This window comes from Taudactylus pleione, unplaced genomic scaffold (assembly GCF_031769625.1).
Source record: "Taudactylus pleione unplaced genomic scaffold, aTauple2 ptg001827l, whole genome shotgun sequence".
NCBI classification, from domain to species: Eukaryota; Metazoa; Chordata; class Amphibia; order Anura; family Myobatrachidae; genus Taudactylus; species Taudactylus pleione.
This window is the reverse complement of record NW_028286224.1, coordinates 396072-408143: the sequence shown is the minus strand read 5'-3', so window position 1 is coordinate 408143 and position 12072 is coordinate 396072. Positions and strand designations below refer to the sequence as shown.

General features: G+C 46.6%; 1 protein-coding gene across 1 annotated transcript in view; it reads right to left on the bottom strand.

Moving 5' to 3' along the window:
- LCP2 (lymphocyte cytosolic protein 2) overlaps positions 1 to 12072 on the bottom strand; it is a 197971-nt gene that overhangs the window by 24900 nt on the left and 160999 nt on the right. The window contains exon 14 of the mRNA XM_088465046.1: positions 2582 to 2612. Within this exon, the coding sequence (XP_088321172.1) occupies positions 2582 to 2612 (31 nt within the window). The remainder of the gene's footprint in view (positions 1 to 2581; positions 2613 to 12072) is intronic.

The following is a 12072-nucleotide window of genomic DNA, read 5'->3' as shown; positions in this document are numbered from 1 at the left end:
CAATCGCAAGAAGCGATCGCTCTCTCTGAATGAGGGCGGCCGCTTCCTTTTTTTTAGTGCGGCCTCCTGGTTGGTAGCTAAGCTGTGGGTTACCACCATCGCGACCATCGGAGCTTATGACGAGACCCTAAGGTTGGGTCTCGGCAACCGCAAGCCCCAGGAAGCTTCCTGCTCTGATCCAGCAACCCAGTATCACTGATGATGTCAGTGCGGCCGCCCACAAAATGGTAGGCGTTCCTTAAGGAACGCCTCTGTTTTTGAAACCACCCCCCCGGCCCGCCTACAAAACGGGGCGAGCTGTCGATCAACATCGACAGCCGCCCCTTTTGTAGAGAATTCCGGAGCGAGAGAGTGCGGCCGCTGCGCGTGTGCAGGGCTAACCATCGACCCGGTTGCGAGCGCATCAGTGCTTGAGACCGGGTCTGAATGAGACCCAATGTGTGTACCCAGCGATGGCAGATGCGACGGCACGATATATCGGACAGTTCGTAGACACCGCATGATCTGGTGTAGGACTGCCCAATATATCGCTCCCCCATCACATCCAGAAGCATGGTGTTAGCCGCTGGACCTTCAGATCTGCCTGCAGTGCCGGCAGATCTGAAGATGTGATGAATGACGCATGGGAGTGCGCAATAGTGCCTACACACTGGACGATGTGGGCGATTTGTTGTTCCGATTTGCCTCAAAATTACAAATCGTCCAATATATCGTCTTGTGTGTACCCGGCATAAATCTTATTTTGTTTACATTTATAAGCCTGAGAATTTAGTTCACTCAGAGCAAAATGTGTTGCACCGCATTCCCCATGCTTAGTTTCTAATTACAGCAAACATTGATGAATTCATTTATTGATCTTAAATGTATTTTTATATCAATTACAGCATAGGTTTGACAGGGCTGGTCTCAAGAGCAAACAAAAACACTGGATCTTGGTTACTTAGATTTCTCAAGCAGAGAGAGATTATGTAAAATGCAGACGGAAGATGACCATTCTCAGCATGGGCGTATCTATAATGGGTGCAAGTTGTTGGTCCAGGGAGAGCCACATCGCACACCCTGCACTCATAATCTCAGGGTCAGTTGACCATATGCCAACTCTGTCAAATGCCAGAAAGGTCAATGGCTTTATGGGCCAGCCCAGCCCACTGAAGATCTGGCTGAGCAGCTCCACCTCCCGGGCCATGCCCTTGAGACTTGCGGCATGCCCCTGTGATGTATGGCCACACCCTTTTTTCTACACAGAAAGAGTGCTGGTGCCCATCTTCAGCACCAGTCGGTCCCTGTATATCTCTACCAATGCTGCTATAATTACCAGGAAAATAGGCGGCTGTGCCATTTTCCCAAGGATTTTGCACATACACAGTAGCCTCTTGCAGAGCGCCAAAGTCTACTTGGCGCCTGCACTGGCGAGAGAGGTGGGGGCCTACACGGACATGGTACATGGGCCCCTCATCTCTTAAACTGCCCCTGACTCTCAGCCTCTGTGAGCAATCATCTTCCGACCATAGTAACAGGTTCCTTCCTTTACACTCTACAAGATGTTTTTGGATAATCTAATAAGTGGAGCATGCAAGTATAGTACTTTAAAGGAACTGTAAAGTGGAAGCACTGGGAATAGTTAAGATGATCTACTGTCTAATAAAGCCAAATAATGCAGTTAACACTATAACCACATATTCAGAACCTCTCACAATCCTTTCATTTCCATCTCAAAAATATTTCCAGGATCAGACCCTTTCTCACCCAGGATGCTACTAAGACCCTAATACACTCACAAGTCATGTCCAGATTGGACTACTGTAACCTCCTCCTTTCTGGCCTACCCAACTCCCATCTCTCTCCTCTCCAGTCTGTCCTCAATGCTGCTGCTCGACTCCAAACGGTCTACATCTGCCTCCCCTCTCCTAAAAGCCCACCATTGGCTCCCCTTCCCCTTCAGAACCCAATTCAAGGTTCTCACACTCGCTTACAGAGCCATCACACATTCATCTCCCACTTACATCTCCAACCTCATCTCACTTCACTCTCCTGCCCGCCCTCTTCGTTCAACAAATGGACGCCGTCTCTCATGCCAACTGATTACTTTCTCCCACTCCCGCCTCCAAGATTTTGCCCACCTTTGGAACTCTCTCGCTCTCCCCATCAGACTCTCCACCTCTCTACAATCCTTCAAACGGGCTCTCAAGACCCACTACTTCATCAAAGCCTTCCAGGTCTCATCCTAACCAACTACTCCATGCTCCCTCCTCCCTGTTTATCCCATCTGTGTCACACCTGTCTGTCTGCACCTCCCCTTTAGAATGTAAGCTCGTGAGAGCAGGGCCCTCTACCCTCTTGTGCTTCTCCTTACTTTATTTTCATCTACTTCTTACTCCCCACTAGGACACCTAACACTTGGTTGCTTATGCTCTGTTGGTTATTTGGGAATTATGGTCACCAATGTAGCAATGTATATTATACGTGTCCTTGTCCTTTATTGTACTGTTAGTCACTTTTTTTGGTTATGTACTTTGTAAGGTGCTGCGGAACACTTGTGGTGCAATATAAATAAATAATAATAATAAAATGGTTTACTCACTGACAATATGTCTTCAGCATCTGCATTGTGCCTAGAACAAAGATAAAGAATGGTACATGTTATGTATCCTTAAAACGTCACCAGTGAAGTACTGCACATAAATTGTCTCTTAAAACAAAGGGGAAATACAGCAGACTAGTGTGAACACTGCGGCTACCGATTTGCTCTTAGTTTAACACTCTTCAATTAGGTGAGTTCACAATGTAGTTATTATATTATTCCTGTAGTTCTCTTATGCAAACTAGATTATTTAAACCATGTATACAGAATGGAACCCAATGTCTTATAGGCCTTGATTCCTGAAGGAACTGCTGGAGTTCAGGAAATGGGCATAGTACATATTATAAGGTAGGTTTCAAACTAAAACTAGCCCCTAAATATGAGATATTCTGCAACAAATGTAATTATGTATACATTAATGGATATTGTAACATGGTAATGTCCACACAGAAGTGTTAACTAAAAATTCTTTGTGATCCCAAAAAAAAGACAAATGGGAAACTCATGAAAAGGGAACTATACATTTCTAAAATACACTCACACCCACGGGCACTATGTCATAGGACAATAGACTGCACAGTGTGAGACCATTTACACCCCTTTCACACATAGGGCTCTATTTATTAACATTATTTTTACTAAAATAAAGTGAAAAAGGGTGCTTTCACACCCTTTTCACATTATTTTAGTATCACCTATAGTTATTACAGGGCAATTGGAGTAGAATTCGTAAAACTCTACTCCAACCCCTAAGTATCACTTATTTATAGTAAGCAGATCGCATTTCCCATAATTGTAATGGGAAATGTGATCCGACCAGAGTTACTAAAAAAAATAAATATCGGGGAAAGCCCTGTGATATTAACGCCACCTGGAGGTGGCGTTATCCAGGGTCTCCCCCAGTTACCAGCCTCCTACTCTGCTCTAACGGGGAGAGCAGAGCCTGGAGCCGGTCCCAGTAATCAGCTGTGTGGTCTAAACAGACCGCAAGCTGATTACTGTAAAAAAAGAAAGAAAAATTGTCAAAATTTTTTTTTACTTACCTGACTCCAGGGACCGTTGATTGGGCCTCCGGTGATGTCTCCACTCCGGTCAGCTGGTCTCCCATAGTGCACTGCGGCACGGTCATCAGGTGATCGGGTCCCAGTGCAGTATGGGAGATCACCTGATCGGAGGCATGGAGAACATCACCGGAGGCCTGGATCATGCAGGTAAGTGTAATTAAGGGAGCGGGGGGGTGGCGGAGGTCGTGGAGGTCCGCGATCGCGGGGGCGGAGCTTAGTGCCAGGGGCGGAGCTTAGCACCGCGGGGGGATAGCAGTGACGGTCGGTCGGCGCATGCGCGGGCACTTTGTCATGGTATTTTTTGTGAAAATACCGTGACTAGTGTGCGGAGGGGATTCGCAGGGACAGAGCTTTATCGCAAGCTCTGTCCCCTGCAAGGGATTTGTAGTAAATCCCTGTGATATTGCCTGAATTCGCAATGCAAATTCAGTCGATAATATCACACTACAATCTGCATTCAGCTTGTATTGCAACTGCAACAGCGTACACAGACGTTCGATTGTTGCGAACTGCACATGCGTATGCAAATGCCTCACTGCGATCGGGTCTGTGATCGCAGTGACTACGCAGACCCATCGCAGAGTGTTTGACAGGAAGTACAGTTTGGGTGTGGCGACACGGAGGAGGACAGAGAAACACAGGCGTGCCAGGGCCTTTGAACGCTGTTACAGGGGCATGCATGAAGGTTAGCAATTTCTGAGTAAGGTCTGACCTTGTGCAAGTGTGAGTGAGGCAATGATGGTACTCAATGTTACCGATGGTTTTGCAGTCTTGCTAAGTATTACGGATGTGTGAAAGGTAAGGTGGGCGTCCTTATGTTGTGCTGCGACGACATAGCGATCACAGAGGATTAGCATATCTTTGCAGTGAGACTGCGTGGGTAATTGCAGCGGTGATCGCACTTGCGATCCAATCTGAAACAGGCCCTAAATGCACATGTGTAATGCAGATTCTAGTCAGTTGCATGTCTGTCACTCTGGGCCAGATCACCTGCTAGGTGGCATTGTTTTATTGTAAGATATTCATTGTGATTTGCATGTGACTACTATACATTTTTTTTAAAGTGAATGTATTCATTGGTCTTTCATCACTGCAGCATTTTGATTCAAAATATGTTTAGGACTGTATTCAACATACAAGGCCTCTCTACACGTCTTTTATTTAAGCATAAGTACAATGCTGGCAGCTACAATTTAGCACAAAGCACTAATAACCAACCCGAGAATAACCCTGGTCCAGTGTGTCACCCTTCACACTGGACCAGGGTTTTCCAGTCAGGCAGTGGATGCTTGGTGATTATGTCATCTCCAAGCGTCACTGAACAGGCCAATCAGAGCCAAGGTCATCGCGACCCAGGTTATGCCATTCACATTACAGGTGAGTTGGGTCGGCCCAAATAACCCTGCTACCCAGCAGGGTCGTGGACCCGAGACTCTGACCTGGGTCAGCCCCTTTCACACGTACAGTAGTCCAGACCCTAGCCGATGCGCATGCACCAGCAAAAACCTGGGTATTTAGGCTGTATGTGAAAGGGGTATGTATTAACTGTCTTATTCCGAAGCAATGCAACTTAACCAAGGGAGGGAATGTCTGTTATGACACTGCAGTGTGACGCAAGATAAACCCACAGAGTCAGTAAGTGAGATCTTCCGCCTATAACACCAATCCATTGTTCCCTTAGTGACTGGATACGCACACCGGTACTTAGGATGGCGCCAGGACTTACTCTCGGCACAGTGTGACACCTGAAGGCTGGTAACACGATGGGACCGCAGGCTGTTAATGTGGCTTGGCCATAGGCTGGAAACGCGATCACAGCAGACTAGGAGATACTCGACCAGGAACAATGGTGAATAAGCACATGTAAATGGCTCTGACGAGACAGGAGACCGGAAGCATGATGGAACCAAAACAGACTGGAGACTAGGAACAGATTATCACTGGCAGGGAATGCTGGGACTGACTGCAATTTAATAGGAGGAACAACCAGTGCAAAACCAGCTTCCTTAATTAGAGATTAATTTGCAGCTGAGCTGCACACACAATGAGAGCTTGATTACAGGCTGGCTGCAGCTGAGACTACCACATACTGACAGCTTCCCTGCTGCCTAGCAACAGTCAGGACTGGAAACTGCAAGATAGCAAGATACAGGTAGTCAGAAATCCCGGCAGCGGATTTGTAGCACTGCCTCAATCTAGAAATACATGTGTAATGTCAGTCCTGATGCTGATTATATTACCTGTATATACGGGCGACGGGACCTGACATGCGGCAATGGCATACACACTCGACAATGTCGGGTCTGATGGGGGGGGGGGGGGGGACACATGCCACGCTGCATTCTGCAGCATGGCATTGTTAGTGTCATCCCCCTGCAGTAGGGCTGATGGGGGTTATCACTAATGACCCGCGGAAGCTCACATATCATGGGTACACACTAGACGATGTACGAGACATGTCGCTCCGATCCACGGGATCGGACAACATATCGCCTAGTCACAGTATGTACCCAGCTTTAGCTTGCAAAAGCTTCTATGATAAGTGCCCTCCTTATGTGGTAACTATGTTGTGGCCTGATGTGAGCAATGTGGCTGTGGTGTCATACTTCCGTTTTCTATAATGGACTTCACTGAGCTCTAAGAGATGTTCAATGTCAATTTGCAATTGTCTTATACTTGTAACTCCAGGAAGATCAGTCACTGGCCACAGAAGAGACAGCAGAAGCAGGAGGTGGCAGCACCATAGAGCAGGGGAAGACAGCAAGGACCAGGGGAACAGGAGGGATGGGGGGGCAGAGTACCACATAGGAGGGGGCAGAGAGTACAGAGCATGGGAGGCAGCAGCTGCATGGAGCTGAGGGAGGCAGTACAGATCAGAGGAGCTGTAGTATGTAGCGGGGGAAGGCAGAATGGACCATGGGGCCAGGATGGAGCAGAGTAGAGGCAGCATGTAGCGGGGGAAAACAGCATGGGCCAGGGAGTGGGATGGGGCAGAGGGGAGGCAGCAGCTGCACTGACCAGGTCACGGGATCAGGGGCATAACTAGAGCTTTGTGGACCCCACTACAACATTTTGAAAGGAGCCCCTGTCCCAATGCTTCTAGAGCACAGTTTCTCAAACTCGCTCCTCAGGACCCCAAACAGTGCATGTTTTCCAGGTCTCCACAGAATCACAAGTGAAATAATTATCTCCACCATTTTAACCCTTCACCGTTTGTTTATTATATATGTATTTCACCTTTTATTTTCATTCTCTATATGCAGCCTGGCTGCTCTTAAATATCTCTTTTACACTGCACTTTTCTTACTATGGCGGTGCCCTGGGGCAGCTTAGCTGGGCCAGTTTGGGGGTGTCCTGCGCTCTGGATCTGAATCCTAGTATGTTAGGGACCTACCCGACAGAGGTTACCCAGATGCGGTGGGTAGGCCCATAACCTTGGCCAATATTATGCCAAAAACCTCTATTCATTGCAAAAATTTATTTATTTATATATAATCAGTTAATTTGGAGTTGAGCACCTGTACTTCTTTTTTTGTGCATATATCAATTGTCTCCACAGGTAGCACCTCCAATTATATATATATATATATATATATATATATATATATGTTCAAGGTGTGCAGTCTGAGGCCCACTTCCTATATAAACTCAATCAGTGCATTGCTTTGCACACCTGGAAAGCCTGAGACACTTTCCACTCAGGCTAGCACCCTTACTACATTGGTTAGAGCACAGGTCCTCAAACTCGGTCCTCAGGACCCCAAGCAGTGCATGTTTTCCAGGTCTCCACACTGAATCAAGTGAAATAATTAGCTCCAACTGTGGACCTTTTAAAATGTGTCAGTGAATAATGATTACACCTGTAGGTGACCTGCAAAACATGAACTGTGTGGGGTCCTGAGGACCGAGTTTGAGAACCACTGGGTTAGAGCATGGAGTCTGGCAATGTAATATGCACACCAGTCAGAGGCACAATATAGGTAAGTCCTGCGAATATTTAGACTGTGTAGTGCAGCTTTGGTTCATTTTTGGGGTGTGAGTCCCCCTGGATTGCTTTGGTTGATCTGCTTCAGGGCACCGCATTATAACACATTTTTCCTTTATAACACATTTTAACCCTTCACCGTTTGTTTATTATATATGTATTTCACTTTTCATTTTCATTCTCTATGCAGCCTGGCTGCTCTTAACTATCTCTTTTACACTGCACTTTTCTTACTATGGTAGTGCCCTGGTGCAGCTTAGCTGGGCCAGTTTGGGGGTGTCCTGCGCTCTGGATCTGAATACATATATTATATATTATATTTATATATAATCAGTTAATTTGGAGTTGAGCACCTGTAATTCTTTTTTTGTGCATATATCAATTGTCTCCACAGGTAGCATCTCCAATTATATATATATATATATATATATATATATATATATATATGTTGAAGGTGTGCTGTCTGAGGCTCACTTCCTATATAAAATAATGCCACATAGCAGGAGATCTGGCCCACAGTGACACTGAAAAATACAATCACTGTGTCTCATACATGTAGCTGACCGATATCTACATTACACATCTGCATTCAGACCAATAGTTACTGTACAGGAATCATATCCACACACATACCCAATACATTAATACACATACACTTTGTCTGCTACATACAGGTATCATACATACCAAATTACCAATACATACATACTTATATGTATTTTCCTCACTATTAAAAGAAATACAGTTTCAATCTGGAGCTCTCCCAACTCATGTACGGGATGTAGTCAATACATCGACAGGCGGCTTCCCGACTCTCATATCCTGGCAGGGGACTAAAGACAGGCGTTGAAATACCCACGCCTGTCATTATACCTATGCAGGGAGCCCGACTCACGGCATACCGAATAAAGGTAAGCCGGGCGCCAGGTGCGGACAGCCATGGGTGGGGGGGGATAGGTTAGGGGCTCCTGGGACGGACTTAGGGTCAGGCACCCCCCTGGGAGGGTTAGGCTAGGGATACGGGAGGTTAGGGTTAGCACTTAGGTTTAAGCTGCGGGGACGGGGAGTTAGGTTTAGGCACTTGGGGGGGGTTGGGGTTAGGCACTCCTAAGGGAGGGTTAGGGGGGGGAAAGGGTTAGTGATAGGAAGAAAACTTACCTTGTCAGGATCTTCATCTTCTAACTTCCAGCGTCGGTATTAGGTCCGCCTGGCTCATGTACTGAGGCTCCTGACTGACCAGACACAGACATTACACACAGGATACACAAAGGCCCAGGATTATTACATCTGCAGTTGGGTGCTGTCAGGGGAAAGCTAATAGGACAGCTATGCCCTGTGTAGAAACTCAGGGTATCATTCTGTGGGAATGGGGGAGCACATATTAGAGACTATTTTGACCAGTGGAGTATTTGCCAGGTGGTGCTATACCCTGGTACTGTGTGTTCAAGGGGGAGATACACTAAGCCTTGGAGAGGGATAAAGTACCAACCAATCATCTCCTAACTGTCATGTTACAGGCTGTGTTTGAAAAATGACAGTTAGGAGCTGATTGGTTAGTACTTTATCACTCTGCAAGGCTTAGTACATTTCTCAGCGTCAGGAGCACACTGTGATGCTGTTAACAAAGAGCAGACTGGGCTCATGGAGTGGGGATAAAGAGCCCTTGGGCATGTATGTAATAAAACACTGAAGAAATGTATCTGGTCCTGGAAAGAGGATAGCAGCACACACAAAGGTGCTGTTGCGCTGACTGTAGGTATGGCTGCCGGCCCGGGTGGGGGTAGAAAAGAGAATCACATGCGCTCCTCGTCTGTCTGCCGTCTGTGTGCAGGGGAGATAGGCTCTGGAGAGACTTCAGTCTGGGCTCTATATCAGTCCAAGGTTGGTATGCCCCTGGGTGGCGCAGAGGAGAGGCAGCAGGAGGGGAGTCGGATCAATGCAGACTGGAGTCTGATAGGCCGGGTTGACTGCGGCTGTGCCCTTCCAGGCTACAGCGCTCCAGGTGACGGCCCTGTAAGGTCACCCCTCTAGCTGCCCCTGTTACTGATTAATGGTATTTAGCACTAATTTGACCTAAATTAACAATTATTGCTTATTAGCGGGATTGTGCTTTATGGGGCCACATTTATTATCCCTGCTGATTGCTAAGGTTACATTACAGCAGGCAGCATATTAATATCATGTATGTATGAATAACTGCATAATACAATTTACATAGTATTACTATAGTGTATATATAAAGACAACCCTTGCTAATGTAATGGTAGGAAGAGGAACATAAAGATTATTACAAATGCTTCTTCCTCTTTTTAACACAAAAGCAAAATGTTTGTTTATATTTTTTTATAAACATCCCGACTTGATTTGCATGTATTTAATGATTCATACTCATAGTAATATGAATAGAAATTGAAAGTAAAACATGAAGTAAGACAGTGTGAAAGGAAAATCATAATTCACTGGTCAGTGGGTCGGGTTCATCACGGATCGCAGCTGCAACCTCGAACACAGAACGGCCGATGGTGCATACTGCGCATGCGTATGCACCGCAGTTCGCGTGCACAGGTTAGCATTGCGATCGCACACGCAGATAGAAAACCATCGAAGTGTGAGTGATGGGAAGTCAGCGTTTCCGGGTGGTGACAGGAGAGTGGTAGGAGAAGCGCAGGCATGTTTGTCCGTTTGAACGCCATTACCTGGGCGTGCATAAATTAGCCACTCTGACGGCATACGCAGCTTCAGTACTCACTGCGTGCAATGAGACTTGTCATTTTTGAGACAGGTCAGAGCTGCTGTCATTTTTGCGTGAGAGTCCAATGTTACTCAATGTTACCGATGTACACACAGAACTGCGAGGTATTACGGATGTGAGAAAACGGTAGTGGGCGTCTCTATGCTGGCTGAGCCGCTGCAAACATTAGCATATTTTTGCAGAACTGCGTGTGTAATTGCAGCTGCAATCGCAATAGTGATCCATGCTGAATCAGGCCCAGTGTTTAGTTTGGTTAGCTGGTGGCCAGAGATCTCACTCGTGACATAATAATACATGGTATACTGGTCTGCACTAAGGGCAAATGTACACAATAGCACAGCCTCGGCGTCTTTGTGCAAAAGCTGCAGGAGGATTCTTAAGAAAAATAAAGACACCCACTGAGGGGTCTCTGATCTATTGCTGCGTCCGGAGAGGCAGCTTCAGATCAACTGCATGGACAGCGGACATCTGAGTAACCTTCGGGATACTCAGGATATCCAGCAAAATCACTCTGCCGGTGCCAGTGAAGCTGCTTCCAGCCATTGATTCCAGCACGTCCGGAAAACAAAGCCAACGCCCCCTTTTTCTGGAATGCTCCCTGTCGCCACCACCAAACACTGGCAGCATGTCACTCATGCTGTGGCTTTAGGGCACTGCGACTGACATCACAGAATCAGATCTGCAAATCTGCAAACATCGGAGATTTATGTGAATATCAAATTCACATAAATCTTTGAATTAGGCTCTAAGGGCTCTATTTATCAACATTATTTTTACTAAAATAATGTGAAAAAGGGTGTTGTCACACCCTTTTCACATTATTTTAGTATCACCTATAGTTATTACAGGGCAATTGGAGTAGAATTCGTAAAATTCTACTCCAACCCCTAAGTATCACTTATTTTTAGTAAAGCAGATCGCATTTCCCATAACTGTAATGGGAAATGTGATCCAAAGAGAGTTACTAAAAATAAAATGTGAAAAAATATCGGGGGAAGCCCTGTGATAATAACGCCACCTGGAGGTGGCGTTATCCAGGGTCTCCCCCGGTTACCGGCCTCCTGCCCTGCTCTAACGGGGAGAGCAGAGCCTGGAGTCGGTCCCTGTAATCAGCTGTGTGGTCTAAACAGTCTGCAAGCTGATTACTGTAAAAAAAAAAAAATAGTAAATATTTTTTTTTTGCTTACCTGACTCCAGGGACCGGTGATCTGGGCTCCGGTGATGACTCCCCTTCGGTCAGCTGGTCTCCCATAGTGCACTGCTGCCCGGTCATCAGGTGATCGGGTCCCAGTGCAGTATGGGAGATCACCTGACCGGAGGAATGGAGAACATCACCGGAGGCCCGGAGCATGTAGGTAAGTGCTATTAAGGGAGGGGGGGTCACGGGGGGGTCCGTGATTGCAGGGCGGGGCTTAGTGCCAGGGGGCGGGGCATAGCGCCAGGGGGGGTAGCAGCGGCGATTGGTCGGCGCATGCGCGGGCACTTAACCCCTTTTTTTTTGCAAAAATACCGCGATAAGGCTCTGAAGGGGATTTGGAGGGACAGAGCTTTCTCACAAGCTCTGTCCCTGTAAGGGATTTGTAGTAAATCCCTGTGATATTGCCTGAATTCGCAATGCGAATTCACTCGGTAATATCACACTACAATCTGCATTCAATATGCGGATTGTAGTAAATAGAGCCCTAAGTGC